The sequence below is a fragment of the Salvia splendens genome, chromosome 1, assembly GCF_004379255.2.
Source record: "Salvia splendens isolate huo1 chromosome 1, SspV2, whole genome shotgun sequence".
Lineage (NCBI taxonomy): Eukaryota > Viridiplantae > Streptophyta > Magnoliopsida > Lamiales > Lamiaceae > Salvia > Salvia splendens.
This window is the reverse complement of record NC_056032.1, coordinates 34,858,747-34,879,547: the sequence shown is the minus strand read 5'-3', so window position 1 is coordinate 34,879,547 and position 20,801 is coordinate 34,858,747. Positions and strand designations below refer to the sequence as shown.

General features: G+C 36.1%; 3 protein-coding genes and 1 pseudogene across 4 annotated transcripts; 2 read left to right on the top strand and 2 right to left on the bottom strand.

The window, feature by feature from the left end:
* Positions 1 to 69: 69 nt before the first annotated feature.
* Positions 70 to 1,340, bottom strand: LOC121804996 (annotated as a pseudogene).
* A 1,396-nt stretch (positions 1,341 to 2,736) lies between these two features.
* Positions 2,737 to 3,670, top strand: LOC121779038 (thaumatin-like protein 1). Its single transcript, XM_042176413.1, has 2 exons — positions 2,737 to 2,752; positions 2,964 to 3,670. The coding sequence occupies exons 1-2, from the start codon at positions 2,737 to 2,739 to the stop codon at positions 3,629 to 3,631; spliced, it is 684 nt and encodes a 227-aa protein (XP_042032347.1). The 3' UTR covers positions 3,632 to 3,670.
* A 2,388-nt stretch (positions 3,671 to 6,058) lies between these two features.
* Positions 6,059 to 13,250, bottom strand: LOC121748170. Of its 2 annotated transcripts, XM_042142401.1 has the most exons (4): positions 12,887 to 13,246; positions 12,287 to 12,397; positions 6,719 to 6,787; positions 6,059 to 6,319 (listed from the first exon to the last, which is right to left on the bottom strand). In XM_042142401.1, exons 1-4 carry the CDS (start codon positions 13,028 to 13,030, stop codon positions 6,269 to 6,271), a joined length of 375 nt encoding a protein of 124 aa, XP_041998335.1. In that variant the 5' UTR covers positions 13,031 to 13,246; the 3' UTR covers positions 6,059 to 6,268. The 2 variants fall into 2 exon arrangements, with proteins under 2 accessions (XP_041998335.1, XP_041998331.1); XM_042142397.1 differs by lacking the exons at positions 6,059 to 6,319; positions 6,719 to 6,787 and adding an exon at positions 9,091 to 10,690 and having other exon boundaries at positions 12,887 to 13,250.
* Positions 13,251 to 18,267: 5,017 nt separating this feature from the next.
* On the top strand, positions 18,268 to 18,627 carry LOC121778989. The gene has a single exon (XM_042176368.1). It carries the CDS (start codon positions 18,268 to 18,270, stop codon positions 18,625 to 18,627), a length of 360 nt encoding a protein of 119 aa, XP_042032302.1.
* Positions 18,628 to 20,801: the final 2,174 nt, after the last annotated feature.

Genomic DNA, 20,801 nt, shown 5'->3' with positions numbered 1-20,801 from the left:
TTGATTGATATGTTTATAGTAGTAGATTGTACATATATATAAAATCCATTTTGTATAACTACATAAATATCATTCTCCACCCCAGAGAGAAATATCCCAGTTTCCGGGGATCCATTCTGGACTGTAAATGTTGCAGTCGAAGGAGCCATCCGTAGGCCAGTTTGACATCCACTCCGTCAACCTGGCCTCATAAGGTGATCTCATTGCATCACATAAGTCATTCTTCATTGGACTTTTCGTTGCACATTCTGGTCTCATGCTGCCATATTCTGTGTATCACAACCATATATATCCACTCAAACCGAGTCCACAATGATTGGAACTACATAAAGTTACTGCAGCTTACCTTTCTCCACTAGTGGAGCTTTCTTCTTTGAGTAACTTCTCCAGTAGTTCTTTATCTCGTTATCAGTTCTTCCAGGCAATCTTCGACCACCTGTTTCCCCATTTCTGGTGAAGTTCGATGATGATTCGCTCTTCCTCAACAGAGATGTTGCCATTCTTTAAATTGGGACGGAGATAGTTCATCCACCGCAGTCTGCAGCTTTTGCCACTCCTCCTTAGCCCTGCATGAATAATTGATTATCTGTTCTGAATTAGCAAGTTGATGAGTCGGCGAATTTTTGGTGATGATGAATGCTCGTAAAAATAAATTACGACACAGAGAATTTTACGTGGTTCGATTTACTGAGGTAAATCTACGTCCACGGGGAGAAATGGGGGCAGGTTTGTATTGCTTGATCTGCCAATTACAGCTTACAACACAGACTTGCTATATGATTATTTCTCTAGAGAGATTCTAACCCCTTTCTACCAGGTCTAAGTTCTATTTATACATTGAACTAAGATCGTGGCTTACATCATCACTCTAGGTCGTGGAGGTCGTGTAGGTCATGGCCTAAGATCGTGGCCTGAGTTGACGCCACGTGGTAGTGGGTGTGTTGGAAGTTGTGGAAATCCTGCATGGGTCCACTAACTCCTTGTTCGGTCGAAAACTGAGACCGAACTGCTTTGGTTGCCGATCTGAGAGTAGAGCTTGATGCCGACCTAAGAGCAGAGCTTGATTGGTTGGCTTTTACCGAGCTGTAGGCTGAGGCCGAACTCTTTGGTAATGCCGGACTCATACTCTTCCTTGGGCTTTGGGCTGATGGGCCGTCACTGCTGTTGGGCTTGTTTAGTCCGTACCCCATCACAAGTAAACATATTTATGATAATGAATATATACCCGATGCTTTGGCTAATGCATCCCATCTTTTATCACCCAAAACAGCAACAGAAGCAGCTAGCTGGTCGTCTTCTTCCTCGTGCCAAGGCCCTTTACGCAGTTCAGCTCCCTCCATAACCGTATAGTTGATAGCCGAGTTGCGATGAGTTAGTCCCAGCAGCATATATCTATGTACTAATGCAATATAACAGGGATTAAGAATAACCAAGAAAGTTGCTTAATATATAGGAAAATGAGGGTGACCAAAACATATTACATTAGCAGAGAAAGCGGAGTACATGCACTAGAATATGTCACCACCATTTGCTTAGGTTTTTCATTCTGTTACATCAATCTTTTGGGCTGCAGACAGTATTTTGTCACATCTTGATTATAACAAAAATGTTGATGTTATAAAGTACTCCATTTACACATAATGCTTTTAATCCTGAAGCTCAAACAGATTGATTTATAGTCATTGTTATCTAAATGCAACTTGATAAGTAAGAACCACCTTGTTTTGGTAATAAAATGTTAGTACCTCATTTCAATATTCAACGGCTAATATATGCTCACCCCCACTACCCCATATAGTGACACTATTGTGATTAATTGATTGCCAAGTTCATGAAACAAAAACCAAGTAACACATTTTTGACACGTCGTCTTAATTTTCAAGTGATCCACTAATTAATATTGAGATCAAATAGCCTCTTCACATTATTTTAACATGGCCACGTAATAATAGAGTAATGAATAATGCGGCGTCAAATATAGTGTAATATAATGAACATTGGCGATGTTATAATTTCCATTTATCTAAATCGTGCTGTAAAAGGAGAAATGTTGATCCGAATCAACAGTGATATTCTTGTAATATTACAAGACTACTATTGTTTTGCCTAAAATATTCTTTCTGATTGTTTAAATATTGAATTGATAGGAACATAAAATAAAAATTTATGTTGCTCTTAATTTCAATTATAATTAATTTCATTATTATTTTTTTATTTAAAGCCTTTTATTTACTAAGTAATTAATATTATATATTTCATATTAAAGCACGTGCGTCTAAAATATTTCCTCCATCAGCCATTAATTCACAAGTTGACCCGTGAGTTTAAAAAATGTAGAAAAGGTGGGTGGAAAAGTTGGTGGAATGTTTCATATTTTCTAGTATGTTAATTTTATAATAAAATACATGTAAAATAAGTTAATGTAATGTGAGGTCAATTACTAAAAGTTGTAGTAAGAGGTAACCGTGACGGATCCAAAAAAAATTAGTACTCACATGTAATGGCAGACAACGGGAGTATCATTATATCATATGTCCCCTTCCTAGTTCAATCACTAAGCTTCGAATATTTCCAAATTAATAATAAAAATAATCCAAAAGGTTTTATTGATGATTTATGGCATGACTGAATAGCGTGTTTGCATATTCATTACGTAATCAAGTCGAATATTAAGTACACGATATTGCATGTCAGATGCAAATATAATGCAGGATCTTCACATAATATGATTGGAGAATGCAGCTTTTATCAGGTTGAGTTGTATATATAGGAAGCATATTACTACATTCAAACTCAATAACAAATCAACTAGTTTGAATTAATGGAAAATAAGATAATCACTTCCCTTCTTCTACCTATATGTTGTTTTTCCTGTAAATCATTATTTCTCCTTATCCTCAATTTCTATTTATTTCTTAGCTAAAAGTGCATAACGCAAAATATACATTGAATTATTGTTGCAGGGGTTGTTGATTCGGCCATATTCACCGTGAGAAACAATTGCCCATTCACAATATGGCCGGCAGCTCTAACCGGAGCCGGTTCTCCAGCCCAAACCGGGTTCGAGCTACCACCACAGGCTTCAAGAGCTCTCGCCATTCCAGCTCCATGGTCCGGTCGAATCTGGGCCCGGTTCCAATGCTCCAACTCTGGCCGATTCACCTGCGAAAGCGCCGATTGTAACTCGGACCAAATTGAATGCAATGGCGCCGGTGGCACTCCTCCTGCCACCCTAGTGGAATCCACACTAGCAGGGGACCAAGGCAAAGACTTCAACGACGTGAGCCTTGTTGACGGATTCAATCTGCCAGTAGCGGTCGCCTCTGCCGGAGGAAACTGCCCGCCCACGAGTTGCCCGGTTGATATCAATAACAAAGGCTGCCCCAATGAACTGGCGGTGAGAGGGGGGAACGGCGGGGTGGTTGGGTGCAAGAGTGCGTGTCTTGCACTCAACCAGCCACAGTATTGCTGCACCGGCGCGTATAGCAGTCCGGCAACGTGCAAGCCCACAAGCTACTCGCAGATATTCAAGTCGCAATGCCCGGAGGCTTATAGCTATGCTTACGATGATCAAACCGGCTTACTTACTTGCCCAACCGGGAACGACTATCTCATTACATTCTGTCCTTGAACAATTCTTAAATTCATATTATACTATAACTAAAGTCGAGTTCTCTTTAGTTCAAATAATTTGAGTACCCTCAATCTAAAGAAGAAAAAAAAATAAAAGACATGATAGTTTATATTTTTCCATTATTTTCATTCATTGTGAATCAAATATAAACAGTGAGATAACTTTCATTTCAAACAAACAAGACAAAAAATAAGTGATTCCATTACTACTATCATTCTTAAAATTTATACTATCATTCTTTTTATAAAGAGACGGGAGTAGTATTTATAAAGAGACGGGAGTAGTATTTATGTAGTAGTAATTTTGTTGGGGCGATGCATGTAAAAGATCAAATAAACCCTGTGTGTTTAAGACCAATTATGAGAGCATGCGCAGCGGTGGCGTCCGTTGCCACCGCCGTCCGCGCCGCTGGCACGGACGCCATCCGCCGCCGCTGCGCTCCCGCCGCTGGCACGGCGCTACTCGATGTATCGAGCACGTTCGTGCCAGCGGACGCACACGTGGCACGCTCCCATTCGTCAACGGCGTAGCCGTTGTATTTAAACGTTTTTTTATTTTTAGTTTTTAAAAAAATCGATGTGTTTATTAAAAAACCGATAAAAAAGAAAAAAAAAGGGCACGGCCCCAAAAAAAAGAGATGCCGGGGAGAACCGGGGGGACACCGGGGGAAGGGGGGGCAGGGGGGGCCCCAAAAAGACACACTGTCATCTATAAAGACCCCCAATTTCACCCCAAAAATTCACATCAAACTACACAAACTCTCATCATCATTCTCCAATATCCATTCTCATCTCCATTCTCTCATATCCATTTTCATCTTCATTCTCTCATACCCTACAACTTCACTATGTCCGGCCAAGACGATAACCCTTCGGGCTCCCACGGTTGGAACCCCGAATGGTTCGGTTCACAACCGTTTCCTAGTCCGGAAACGGAATATTCGGCCCCTCCTCAAACCCAAGATTCGGGCGTTACGGGTGGCTACCGTCCATACCCAATCGACGACCAAGGTGCCTCCGAAGGGCGCTACGGGTGGACACCGGAGCCTAGGCCTCGCGCCCCTTCCCAAATGCCGACTCCTCCATCTCGCGCCGGTGTCCGCACACCGTACTCACCGGCGGAGATGGAAAGATTGTTCAAGGCGTACTTGGAAATCTCCGAAGATGCGGTGGTTGGAACGAACCAATCCGGCGATCACTTTTGGTTGCGCGTCTCTAGCCGGCACAATGCAAACCGGCCGCCGGGAACGATCGAGCGCAACGAGAGTATGGTGCGCAACTGCATCGGCCGAGCCAACGAAGAAATTGGCAAGTTCAACGACTATTTCATCCAGGAGTCCCGGAATGCCGGGAGCGGCCGAAGCGAGGTCGACATCATCACCGCCGCGCTGAGCATCTACCAATCCATGAACGGTAAGTCGTTCAAATATCTTAACGTTTGGCAGGAGACGCGGACGCACCCGAAGTATAAGGGAGGCATAACATCCTCCTCTAGCGGCTCCTCCAAACAATCAAGGTCGGTAGCCCTATCCGACTCCGGCTCGGAAGAAGTGGCTAGCCAACTCGCCGGAGCTAACTTGGGTAGCCCCGACGCCGGACCGAGCGGTTCCCAACGCCGCCCCCAAGGAAGGAAGAAGGCGGCGGCCAACCGTCGTCGCGGCTCGACTCCCGAAGCCACTCCCGAAGCCGCTCCCGCTCCCTATGTGCCACCTCCACCCCCGAACAACTCGCTGTGGATGCTCTTAAGCCAACTCAATATGGCCGATAGGTCATCTATGACCCCCACGCAACTTGAAACACATGAGACCATGATAAAAGGTCTCCAAAAACAATTGGGGTTGATCCCGCCGGATGCGTAGTCTTATTAGGAGTTTAATTATGTAATTTTTAATTTTTAGGATTTTAATTATGTAATTTTTAATTTTAAGGAGTTTAATTATGTAATTTTTAATTTTTAGGATTTTAATTATGTATTTTTTAATTTTATTTATAATTTGTAATATTTATTGTGGTTTTTAAATAGATTTTAATATTATGGAAATGTTTTTGTTTAATTGAATTTTATATTAATTGTGCTCGTCCTTGCGGAAGAGCACAGTTGTGGGTGTTGTGCTCTTGCCAGAGAGCAGGCATGAATAGTACCGCCCGAGCCCACAACCGTGCCGCTGGCAAGAGCACGGTTGTGGATGCTCTGAAGCTAATCCAAAATTATTAGCAAATATGAAGAGGAAAGTTACGAGGAAATAATGAGTAATGGGTTGTAAATACCGAGTACGAAGGATTAGTGCCAAAAAAATCCATAAAAAAGTTACAGAAGTCAAAATAAAATTGTGCCCAACTCAAAAGAAAACACAGAGACAGAGAGGAATTAATGAAAGGCAAGGGGCTAGGAAAAGGAAAAGGAAAAGGAAAAGGAAAAGGAAAAGGAAATGGAAATGGAAATGGAAATGGAAATGGAAGATATCAACAATCTAAGCCAACAAATGACCAAAATGTAATGGTATCGCTCATTTGATTCAACTCTTTAATGTACAGGCCTCCACACCAAAAATACAGCACATTCAGGTTATTAGATAAAAAAAATATTGGCTTCCTTCCTCCGGATGCGCTGCTAGCAGCACACTTGATTATTTTGCTAGCGATCAATAAATGACTTGTTCATAAGATCAACGGCTGAATCCATAAACTGCCACCACCATAACAAATAACTCTATTAATTAACAAACATGGCACACTAGTTTTAAGGTGTTTTTTTGTTGAAAAAAGCAGATATCAACACATCCATCCTTTCCAGGACAGAAAAGGCTTTGTTTTGACAGCATGACATGGTTTCATTAGGAATAAGGAACAATTAGCAGACCCTGTGAAAGCCAACTGTTCACTAATTTTCACAATGATCCATTCATCTACAAGCTACTCTATATAGACTAGCACAAAATATGATCTTCTTTCCCTTCTCTAGTACACATCTAAAAGGAGTATCACATGAGCTAGTTCAGCTTAAATTTTCAACATTGTGAATAATCCAAACACTTTCTCTTTTTTTTGTTCATGTTATAATAACATGTAGGTGATTGGAACTTACTTTGCCAATTGATTTGAGTTCCCGGCCAACTGGTTCCATAAACTTCAAGTCCAATTCTATAGGCCAAACCTGCAAAAGTATAAACAAACGAGACTAACATATTAATATATAAAGTTCAAATGAGGCGTTCAAACTTCATGACAAAAGCAGTCCACAATCATGCAGACTTGGCATGTCCATAAATGGATCTAGAGTGAAAGTACAGAAAGTGAAGTAATCAAATCAGCCAATGATAGAGCATTCTCCATGATAGTTTATATCAACAGCATGCAAAGTGGATAGAGCACAAAACAAAAGGACACAAGAGCGATACATAAATTCATAGACTGCAAGGTTCTAGCATTATAATTTTGCCTCTTAAAAAATCATCTGATAGAGCCTAACTTAGGCATGCACAAACCGAACCGAACCGCCGGTTCACAAACCGGAACCGGAACCGGCGCGGCGGTTCCGAACCGGCAGACGGTTCGGCGGTTCATGAGGGCCGTTTCAGGTTCAAGAATTTTAGGAACCGGAACTGGTGGCTCGAACCGGCGGTTCAAATCAAATTTTTTTAAAAATTAATTAATTTTTATATTTAAAAATCAATCAATTTTCACAAATAAATAAATAAATACAAGAATTTTATAATAGCCCATATTTATTTGTTGGGCCTCTGAATTCTAAAAACCATCCTTGGTTATTTCTATTTATAGAAATATCCTTGAATATTTAGTGTTTCACTTTAAATGTGGGACAAATATGTTCGAAGTATTTTCTCTTATAACTACATGTTTAGCTCATTCATTCATCTTTTTCCAATGTGGGATACAAAACTTTCTTTTCCCTTCTACTTTTCTTTATTTTTTTACTATATTTTATTATTCACCAATTTTATCTTTATTTTTGTCATGATTCTTTTTCTAAGACAAATTTATAGATAATAATAGCATCAAATAGAATAGTTTAATTAAATATGAATGTTGCATGTTGCTCATAATTTGTATATTTATATAATGTGGATGTGTTCAAAAAATATTTGGATTTAAATGTGCTCACTTTTAATAATTCTAAGAAATCATTCTTGCTTGTTTCATTTTTATAGAAACATCTTTGAATATTTTGTGCTTCACTTTCAATGTGGGACAAAATATGTTGAAATATTTTCTTTTATAACTATATGTTTAGATCATTCATTCATCTTTTTTCAACGTGGTATACAAAACTTTCTTTTGTTTTCTATTATTCTTTATTTTATACTACATTTTATTATTCACTAACATTATCTTTATTTTTGTATGATTTTTTTCTAAGACAAATTTATAGATAATAATAGTATCAACTACAATAGTTTAGTTTGAATAGTTTAATTAAAATTTTTTTCCTTTTAAAGGAGGATCAACGATGGTTCCCCATCTACCCCCGAAGTGACTCGGACCCCCGGCCTAACGGTCGGAGGTGAAGCGTCTTACCACCGAGCTACGCCTCGTTGTCAAGGTGGGAACCAACTGGTCCACCGACCTCCCAGGCACGGGTCCAGGCTTTTTCACCTCCCCCAGCTCCTGGATCCAGGCCAGTGAATCCACTAGCCCCAGGGGAAATTAATCCCCAAGCTGCGCCTCCCAGGGGTCGAACACGTGACCTCTAGTTTAATTAAATTTGAATGTTGCATGTTGCTCATAATTTGTATATTTATAGAATGTGGACGTATTCAAATAATTGGATTTAAATGTAAGCATGTTGCTAATTTTTCTCAATATATTGATTAAAATGTGAAAAGAACAATTAATATAATTTGTATCATAATAATAAAAATAGATAACTAAAGAATGATTTGTATAGCGATATAATATAGTCTATATATTTATATATTAATAGTAGACTAATAGTATGATTTTGTATATTAGCTATTATTCTAATAGATGTACTATAATTTATATTAATAAAATTATTATTAGTGAATATATTCTTGATTGATAAGAATAAACAAATATTGAGTAATATGATTTGTATATAGATAAATAATCATTCATATAATAGTTATAGCTATATTAATACAATTTGTAATAATTATTCTCTTAATGTGTATAATGGTATTTATTAGTTAACATATACTCCCTCCGTCCCACATAATTTGTCCCACTTCAAATATTCCATTTATAGAAAAAAATTAAACCCTTCCTAATTACAATCAGGCACCCCAAATCACACAATTAATGCAATTAATCTACCAAATATCTCCTCCCACCGTCTCCCCCATTTCGCCTCCCCCATTCAATTCGCCTCCCCTTCAATTTACTCCTCACACCGTCTCCCACATTCAATTCGCCTCCCATCAATTCGCCCCCCATTCAAGACACTTCCCACCGTCTCCCCCATTCAATTCACCTCCCAGCCGTCTCCCTCATTCAATTCGACTCCCATTCCAATTCACCTTCCTCATTCTAAAAACCCTAGATCTACACTCATTCCTCCACCATTCCCACCGCCTCCACACAACTCGACTCCCCTTCCACTCCCAGTACTCCCTGTGAAAACCCTAGATCTACACTGATTCCTCCACAACTTCGACCGCCTCCACACAAATCGATGGATGCTTATCTCGACTCTCCTACTGGTTTTTTATCGGTCGATCTGGACGATCTCGTCGTCCCAGACACCCCGGAGCATCTATGGGATTCTGACTCCGCCTTCGACGCCGGAGCCCTAATTGACACCGTTGTCCCCGAAACCCTAGTTGATTTCGCCATACCCGTAGATGTGTTGCCTTCTCACTCCGCCATTGAGTACGATGACTGTGGTTGCCCCTACTACGGGCCACCACCACCAGCCACCCCCTACAACTGTGGTTTGTAATTGGGTTGGAGGCAGTCTCTCATGACTTCCTTGTTCACTGATTGAATTGGCTTTGTCTCCAAGGTGCCTTTTGCTCTGTTCTTGGATTTTCTCTGTGCTGGCTCTTTTGTTGTGAATGGAAAGATGCCTGTTTTTCCATCAAATATGACATCTCCATCTTGTCCAAAGTATGGTCTGCACACAGCACGCATAAACATCACCTTTGTGATAAACCGCTTTGACTTACATGACCTATATGGTTCTTCTTCATCTGGCAGCAGGTAGTATCTATCCGTAGCCTTAGTCATGAAAAACCATTTTTCATCTATGTGCACTACATTGTGCATTGTGTGGTATTTGAGCATACCATTGTGCACCAGAGGCTGAACATGAATGAGAGCCCATTTCATTCTTGCTAACTTGTTTGCGGCAGTAAGTTGGGGCTTCACAGCAGCATTTGTGTGTGGCCGCAGTTCCCCTGCTTTCACCTTTCTGCCCACTGCACTCTTACTTAACTCCAGTTTGACAGCCAGCTTGCGGATGGTAGATCTTTCAAGGAATGAAAGAGCTCTTACTCTGTTTGAATCAAGTTGAACTCTATCTTTGCGTTTGAATCCTTTAAACACGATCTTGTATGCTCACAGGTACTCCAAGTTGGATTTGGTTGCTGGCCTCTGCCCAGATTCTATGCACTGTTTTCCTGCTCACTCTAAAGTCCTTTGCTGTCTTCACAAAACCTCCATATGCTACTTTACCTTCATGGCTCAATTGTAGCAGCCTTTGAGCTATCAGATTTTTGGTGTCCACTCCTACAATGCACGAGTTTTTGTCGCCTGCGATATCTCCGGCACTGTCTCCAGCAGCATACTCCGTAGCCCTATGATGAAAATTTTCTGAGGGCAATACTTCTATAAATCTCCTTTTGTTGTATAGGTAATCCTTTGTAGCTAGTGGTAGTTGGCCATTCCCTAGTAAGTTCCCTCCAAAAAAATTTGTTTAAGTTTAGTGGGATTTGGGATTTCCCTCCCAGAAATCCTCTGTTGTAATCTTCATTAGACTTTTATTGAGAATTTGTAGTGTGTGGAGTTGTATAGAAGAGGCCATTTGGGTTAAAAAAACTGTGCATGTGTATAATCTGGAGCCTTGACAATTGAGCACCTGGGATTTAATTTTGTGCACATTAAAACAGTAATTACAATTAAAAAATTGAACTTTCCAAATTTAATTATCCTCAATTCATCACTAATGCAAGATTTTCATCAAAATAGAAGAAAAGTAAACAAGGTGGGACCCCTTTTTCACTACATACCTTCATTTAAATCAAAGTCAAACAACATTTCTTAAAACCAGTGCCAGGTCAAACTGACCCGAATTATGTGGGACAGAGGGAGTACTACATAAACTTACACACAAACGAATCGATAATGATAAAGGATTAAAGAATAATACTTAATATAATAATATTTGTTGTTAAATTATAATTATAATAATAGAAAATAGTCTAGATATAAACAAAGATGGTGGAAATCTACCATTTAGTAACAAATAATGACTTTTATCCCACATGGAAAGAAAGAGCAACACATCCAAAAACATGTAGCTATAAAAGAGAATCATCCAATACATTATCTTTCAACTCAAAGGCTCAAGTCCAACATTATAAGTTGTGACTTGTAGTCTCGGTCAAATAAGACTCAAACGAAAAAAAAAATAAAAAAAAATATTTGAACCGCCGAACAGGCCTGGAACCGGCGGTTTTGAACCGCCCCATGAACCACATGTTTTTTTAACCGGAACCGCCTACAACTTTGGTGGGCCGGTTCAGGTTCAATGAAATTTTGAACCGTGAACCACCGGTTCCGGTTCGGAACCGACGGTTTTTGAACCGTGTGCATGCCTAGCCTAACTGCAGACCAAACTGTGTTTGTTACTGGACATATTAATTGCAGTAGAAGTTTTAGATATCCAAAAGGTCAATAATCATAATGTTACTATCGAATACTAAGATATCCTCAGCCAGGAGAATCTGGAGACATTCTATCAACAATGATATTTGATTCTACAGCAAAAATCTATGCATACATAGCAGAAAAAATCACTTCATCTAGTAGAATGCATATGCCTTTTCAACTAGTAGAATATCTATTCATGCTTCTTTTCCTCAGCATATGTCCACTTTCCATGTTAGCATTTAGGATTCTCAAGGAAACTTGAGCTAGGAGTAGAAGAGGATGAGTAACACACGCCTCAAGACCCTTGACTACTCTTACGCTTTGAATTGACCTTTAGCCTTAGATATATCAGTCACTGCATAAGAAATATATTCTGAGGTATAGACATAGCACTGCTATATCGTCCAAGGCTCGTTCGATTAATTCATGAACAAGATGAGCATGTACCAGTTCACAGCAAGATATTCAGTCGCATTTACACATATATCAAACAACACACCTTATTACTGCAATTATGTCAATAGTCGCATTTACACATATATCAAACAACACACCTTATTACTGTAATTATGTCATTTTACGCAACAATACGACTTCCCTCCATGGTTTATGTAAAGGCAAATCTCAGCAATAACAGGTAGAATTACTTAGCATCTTCTATTTAATCTATTGCAGTCCCAACTCCCACGTCAATTAGCCACACATATGCATGCAAATGAACAATGAAGATACGAATTCCTTTTCCATATTTATAAAAGTTTTAACATGTACAAGAAAAGGCAGATGGCTAAAGAGGAGGCACCTTGAGACCAAGTAACTTGATGGGTACAGTTTGACCAGGCACAATGCAGTCCGGCCCTGCAGCTTCAACCACAGCCTCTTTCCCTAGGCCACTCCCAATTGGATCATCATGCTGAGAAATGATATCCAAAATCACCAAGTGCTTACCACAAGAACCAGAGTATATAAATGTAAAAGCTACCACACCTTTAAGATTATCAAGGAGAACATACAAAGTAAAAATACTTTAGATAAAAATAAATAACCAGCATTGCAAATTGGCAAGAAAACGCCCCATAATCTTGAAACATCCTCCCCTTCCCCATCCCAAAACAAGGTTGTTAAACAGCATATTGGTGAATGTCTAGTAGAAAAACCGTAGAGCCCCGCCTCTGTTAAAGATGAATTAGAAAGTTTGGATCTTTCCCTCATCTTTGCTTTCCATAATTAAAAGCATATGAAGCGTTTGATACGTAAAACCTTGTGATATAGTAAGAGTTCCAATGAACATATACAGGACATACAGGATTGTATTAAACCATGAATTTTGGAAAGAAGACTACGCAACACACCTAAACTTCAAGAAAGGGAAAAATAAAATATTAATTAGGCAGCAAGAAACCTTCATAACAGAAAGGGCAAATTGAGAATAAGGATTCTGAGAGAGGCGGAGAATGGGAGAGTGGTGAATTTTAGGAATAGGTTTTGCAGCCGTCGACGCCCTCCACGGAACATCTTTCAGCAGGGCAGTTCCTTTCACCGACATCTTTTTGCGTAAACAAATTCTGTAGCTAATTTGTGATGAGAAATTACTGGTTTTTGTTGGAGTACGAAACCACGAATAAGATTTGAAGATAAGAATTTGGATTTTGTTTTAGTTGAAGAAGAGTGTCCAATGTCGATGGATTGGATATTGATTTTTTGGCGAGGAAGAAGAAACGGCCTGTAGGCTATCGAATACGATTAAGCGATTTTCTGTGGTTATTCTCAAAAGATATTTTTTTTATATTTATTAATATTGTAATAGTTGAATTTATGAATTAATTTTTATTAATTTAATCATATGAAATAAATTAGGATAAAATATTAATTGAAAACCTGATGAATCTAATGCATACAAAAATGTAGATTTAAAAATAAGATGAATTAAATCAAATTGGATGACTTAAGAAAATCTCAATCGAAGAACAGAAAAGACAACATATGGCTTCATTGAAGAAGATGATGAAACTGAAACCGCCTCTCCTCATTTTACTTGTCCTCGTTCTCGCATTCTCTTCTTCCCCCACATACAAATGCTACTCCTATAGTGATTTGTTATAATAAAAACAACTACTTTTACAAATGTGAGAACTGAGAACTTTGCCTATAGTTGTTACATACGCTACTAGTTCAAAAATATGAAAATTCCGCTCCCTTTGGATTCCCATTTAGTTGTATTCATCTACATCAAAATTCAAGGAGATGCTTCCTTCCATTGAGTAGATCTTCACTATGAGCATCCACAATAGACAATAGTGGACTAGCCGGCGCCCTAGCTGCCGGCGAGCGGCTACGCGCTCGGCTAGTCCACTGCTACAGTAGGCTAACCGAGAGGACGAAAAAAACCCTAGAGCTAGGGCGTGGACGAGCGCGGCTAGCCGATCGCTAGTCCATTATTGCGTGGACAAGCGATCGACTAGTCGATTTTTTTATTTTTTTTATTTTTGGTTTTTCCCATCTCATTTTTTTCTATGTTTTTTTTTCTTCATTTCATTGTTGTTGTTTTTGGTATTTTTTTCTTGGGATGGCTATTAATGGGCTAGGGCATTGGCTAGGTTGTTGGAAGGGCATAATGATGTGGCAGAAGGAGTTTTTGGCTGAGCTATTGCTAGGCTGTAGCTAGGGCGAAGCTATTGTGGATGATCGGATTAAAAATATTTAAGCGCTTCCCCTTTATTTGTAGTTGGATTATTGATTTATTTCCGCATAGGAAGTACTCCATCCGTTCCATAGTAGTGGATGCATTTCTTTCCGGCACCGAGATTAAGAAAAATTATGTTAAGTGAGTTAAGTAAAAGAATAATAAAGTAGGAAATGAAAAAGGTAGAGAGATGAAGAGAGAATAAGGTAAAAGAGAGCAAAGTAAGTGAGAAGAAATGTGTTGACTTTTATTAAAAATGAAAATGACTCCACCACTACTATAGAACGTACCAAAATGACAAAATGATTTCCCTACTATGGAACAGAGGGAGTAGTATTTAGTGGCAGACCTACAATGGAGCCTGGGGTCCGATGGAACCCCCAACAGTGATATGATCAATTGCTAACTCACTTCTTAATTGTTAACTACAACTAATTTAAGATCATAGGATTTTGTAGATCTAATAATGTATAAATTGCCACGTGTAATTTCGGTTTTCATTTTTTAATATTAAAAAAATATGAATAACTACCAAAGTTTGGGTTTTGAGTCATGTCAATATAGTATAGTAAACATATCAATACAAAGCCTTAAGTATGCCAACATAATTTAATATTGACATTCTACCCATATTATGTTGACATTTTATGACATTTATGTTGATATTTAGCTATTTGTCGAAAATTTTCAAAATTCATAAAAAAAAATTCAAATTTTGACTTCGAAACATATGCAATTGAGATCTCGTTAAAATCATTATGAAAAAACCATTAATTTGATATATGTTGTGTGAAAAATTAATTTAAATTGAGATAGTTATATGAATTTAAAATTTTGTGATATTTTTCTTAAAGTTAGTTATAACTAATTTGTTGTTAAATAATATTAATACCCTAATTGACATATTTTGTTCATTATGTTGATACTAGAGGCTAAATGATCTTGAGCCTTGATTTAAAGATCTAATGTCTATGATTCAGTTGTAGGTAGCAATTCTAGGATAAGTTAGCAATATAACACGTTACAACCCCAAACATTTGTAAGTGTTATTATATAGTACTAGTATATAGTAGTTTCAAAAGATGAATAAACTCAACAATCAGCGCAAGTTGTGAGGCAACAGAGTCCTCTATTTGATATTCGGGTCGACTCTGCTTGAGGTCAATTTCTTCTGCATTCTGCTTGAGGTCAATTTCTTCTGCATTTTTAATGCTTTCATTCACTGTTTCACTTTAATGCTTTCATTCACTGTTTCACACAGTACCAATTATTCTGTATGCTTCCCATTTTTTCGAATATAAAAGCTGGCAATAAAATATTATCCTTATTTGTTGCTCTCAATAATATGATAAAAATATCATCTTATTATTTTTTTTCTTACTTTATTTAATTTATTATAAAATAACACTAAATAAAATTTTGTGTTGAAAAACAAATACACACGCTTCATTTTTTTTTGCTTCGCACACACTTAGCAATAAAAAAAATTCTCCTTATTTATTACTCCCCATTAAAGAAACAACATCATCCATAATGTTTTTTCTCTCTTACTTTATTATTTCTTTACTTAACTTATAAAATAGTAACACTAAATAAATTCTCGTGTCGAAAACACATACTCCCTCCGTCCTGCAATAAGAGTCCTATTTAGTTATGGCACAGATTTTAAGAAAGGTAAAGAAAAGTTTGTTGAATAAGTTAGTGGAATATGAGTTTCACTTATATAATAAAATGTGAGTGAAATAAATTGGTGGAATGTGGGACCTACTTTCCATTTATGGTAGAAGTAAAATAAGACTCTTATTGTGGGACGGACCAAAATGGCAAAATAGATCTCTTATTGTGGGACAGAGGGAGTACTTTACATTTAGTGGACAAAGAAAGTTATTGTCACCATCATTTTATCATTCGTTGCTTATTATTCATCTATATATCTTCGCAACTTTCTACCAATCATGCCATAACTACTTGCGATAAGGTAAATATTGAAAAATACTATACAACTGTTTATAGTAAATTGGACCCCAAAGTTGAAATCTTGCCCGTCTATTATAGATGCTTAAGCTCCACATCCTTAAATTTGATCTAATGTTTATTCAAATTCACTCAAACAATAAGGAAATAACAAGTTCTATACGATAAACCAAACCAAGCACAAGTTATTCATCAAATACGCAACTCCCTACAATATTGATGTAAAAATCATTGAGTTTGAATTTCATTAAATACGAACATCTATGTTTTGTTTCATGTAACTTTTGTTAACTAACTTTACGTGGTACTACTTTAACGAAAAATCTAATTATATGTGTGTGTCCATCGGCGGATCCACTAAGGAACAAGGGGTACAACTGTACCCTCAAAATGTGTTATTACCAATATATAATTATGTAGATAACCAAGCAAGTTCCTTAGCCCATCGGTAGAATCTTCCTCTACCAATTCAGTAGCCCAAGTTCAATTCTCATTCAGTTTTAAGTCTTTTTATGTATTTTAGCAATATAATAAAATATTATTCATTTATTTTATTTATTTTCAAATTAGTTAATTCTCTTGAAAAGTATTTTAATTATTTTTAATGAATTTCATTTTCTCTTCTAATGCGTCTTTATTTTGTACATATGTTTCTAATTTAAATGTCTTATTTTGTACATATATTTCTAATTTAAATTCATCTTATACATTTATATTTAAAACAATTTCTTATCTTATAAAGCATTATGCATTTAGTTATTTTCTAATGATTGTTAATATTAAATTTTTGTTTTAATTTATTCTATTGTATTTTATTTTTTTATTTTCTATTTTTTTAAATAATTGAAACATTGCTCAAATAGCCAAATGATAATTTATTGGTAAAATAACCCACAAAAAGATAAATTATTAAAAGGTAATACACTATATATGCCAAAACAATTTATCTATAATATATAAATCTATGAACCTTTATTTTGAATAATGAATGTCATTTAAGTAGCAGTAACACTAATTTAAAAATAATTCAAAGTATAATCTTAATTGAAAATAAAAATAAAAATTTTGATTGAGAGAATAAATTAAAAAGAAGAAAAAGGATCGGATTTTGAAACTTTAATTCACTATAATTATTTATCGTACCCCCAAACCGAAATTCCTGGATACGTGACGTGTGTGTCCCTACCAATGATTCCATTGAAGTTTTATCTCGTTAGAATATTTCTACATGATTGGCTTACGTGCGTTATTTACAATACTAATACAGCCCAAGATCACATCTATTTTCTTCATTAGTATGAGACCTATCGAAAATTGGGTACAACTATGGTAATTTCGTATGACATGCAATTATTGCAATCTTATTTTTGTGGGGTCTTTAAATTGAGAAAAAATTCTCTTAGTCTAGGTATACCAGATGGCAATATGCCGTGGTACTCCCCACCAATATTATATTGCCAAATGGAAATACACAAGGCATCTACTTCCATCTAGAAGCATAAATAATTTGGAAAGAAAAATGCATTTTCATTTATTAAGGAAACTATCCCTAATGATATACATTTTCTTTTTATGTGTACACTAAAAAAATGAATGATATTATCGTATCGTATTGCACCAACAATTTATTAGTTTAGACTGCTTTTCTTTTATATTGATATATATACATAAATTCAATTTTTTTATTTAATGGATTTTTTTATTTGATGTAGGCATAATTTAAAATTTGTTAGCATTGCACACAATAGATTTACTATTTTAAATAGATTGAACTACATAAAATGTCTCTGACGTTTCCATTTGTTTCACTCCAGACCCCTAATAAAAAAAAATATCACCACAAGTCTCTGGCCTTTAACATAATCACATATCGTATATTTGTAGTCATTTTTCAGACCAAAATGCCCAAATGCCTTGAAGGGCATTTCAGTCATATTACCAACACATGCAGGCCTACTCTGCACTTTTGCAGACATTAGCTCTGCACTTTTGTCAAATCAGTACATGCAGCAGTGTAGCTTGCAAATTGACAAATAAATGAAATAAATAACTATTGCAACATATATAGTTATAAAAACCTGCTGCATAATTTGCGCTGCTTCATTCACCAGATCTGAAATCTCGATATGTCGGCGGGTGTGGCCGGCGACGGTTTCCACGATGGAATATTCGAGGGATGCATCTCCGGCAGAGACATGAACATCGAGCGGCGGCCGTACCATAAGAATTGCAAGTGCGCCCTTCACAAAGAGCACGGCCACTGCAGCCACGCCTCTCGCCACAACTCCATCTCCTATCCGATCCGAAGGACGTGGAGCGAGGGCTGCTTGGCGCTGATGAATCTCTCTTCTCCGATCACCGGCGCCGCCTCTCCGTGCCACAATTCACCCTCCTTCGTTACCGCCGCGGCGCAGGGAGATATGACGAGGACGCAGAAGCATTTGGTCCTGTACAAGGAGGAGGACGAAGAGGAAGAGGTCGATTAGTTTTTTTTTAAAAAAAATTCTCTCTTTTTGTTCTTATTAACATTGATTAGTGCATATTTTGGGAAATTCTTTCAATTGTCAGATACAAGAAATTATATATTTTCATATTTTTAGAAAAAAAAACCTTCTGCATAATTTATTGAACTTGCAAATTTTGGTCTTCTAATTTTGAATTGGGCAAATTTTATTGTCTGAAATTCAGTAAATTATTACTAATAAATTTAATATTAAACGTTCGTTGAATAATAAGGATTAAAATTCACGAGCTCGTCATATTCTATTTGTTCACTACCCATAATTTTGAATCTTATGATAGTTGATAAAAAAAACAGCATTAAATACTAAACATTAACAATTTCAAAGAATTAATTTAATAGAATAATATAAGTACTACATTAATTATGAACGGATTAAGAATAAAGTATATTACCTTAGAAAAACACTATTTCACTATTTTAAATTTTACGTGTAGATTTTTTTTCAGTTGGGTAAACACTAATTAATTAAACAGTTACGACTTACGAATCCAAATCATATGGAGTGTAACATATATTTTGAATTATACAGATATTATTAACTAATTAATAAAAATTAGCAGCATATATTGTGAAATTTTTGAAATGTATTTGTTAAATCACGAATGGAGTATGGTATACGTGGCGTGTATATGTGGTGTCTCTATACACAGACCGACGCTGACTCACAACCATCATAACTGACGGCTGACGCACAGACGTCAAATCGCGTCAGGTTGCAGGCCGCCATTGCAGAACTCCATGTGATATGCCCATAACGCCCTTTTAGGGCTAAAGGGCCTTTTAGTCCCAAAAAACATGATATGTGATTATGTTAAAGGCCAGAGACTTGTGGCGATATTTTTTTTAGTCAGGGGTCTGGAGTGAAACAAATGGAAACGAGACATTTTATGTAGTTCACTCTTTTAAATAATGATAATGTGTTATGTTAAAATATTAATTAAGACAGCTATATATATAATGATAATGTGTTATGTTAAAATATTAATTAAGATTGCTAATAATATAAGATGATATGATGGATTTTATACAATAGAAAAAATATTTAGTACCAAAATTCAATATGAATTTTAAGAAAATAAAATACTACTCGTACTATTTATTACGGTATTCAAATTAAGGATTACAATCTTATTTCATGCAATTAAAATGAGATTATATTGTTTAACATCAACTATAAAATTAAGAAGAAAAAACTTTAGTAGACATAATTATGTAGTCTATTATAGTTACTTAACAATAAAAAAATTACTATAAAATAACGAAGAGAAGACTTAAATATATATATAAAGAAATAATCTATTAATTATAAACATAGCCAAAAACATATTAACTTGATTAAAAGTAAAAAGGATGGAGCTTGCGTATATACATTGTGTGTATATATGATTATATATACTCATATGGGAATTGTAAAAGTTTCCTTAAAACATCATATTATACCATTATAAGCATTTGGCGATGTATGCTATATATTTCCATTTAGCAAAATAATATTGGTGGGACATACCACATCACATTGGCATGTGGTATACCTAGACTAGGGAATTTTTTTCTCATTTAAATTGATTATCGTAATGTTATTTATAGTAATAAAATAGTCTATTAAAGTGCAATACATCATAATTATATATTTGTTTAAAAAAATAGAATTAAAAAAATTCTAGTACACCTTATTTTTGAATCAACTACTCCATATAATTTTTATTAAAAAAAATTGCCAATAAACTTTAAAAATAATTATATACTTTGATGTAATAAATTCTTGATAGCAGCTACAAAGTTGAAATAAAGTACATAAGATTAAAATTAAAGAAACAGAGAATATGTGAAACAATAAAAATGATACTAAATGAAATGGAGCACCAAAATTGGATTCTGATTCTGATTAATTTTAATTTTCTGTCTTCCATTCTGATTATGTATGCTTTACTTTAATTTTCAAATTATCAATTATGATTCGTTTTATCCAATTAAGGTTAATAATTAATTTATTAAGATTTATAAAACTTAAATAAGGATATAAGAGTAGGAGTATAATTTTATAACTCTTCTTCAAGTATGTATGTGGATAATAGCATAAGTACATTTATGGGTTAGGATTCACAAAACGGTGGAGTTGATTTCAGGTTCATGATT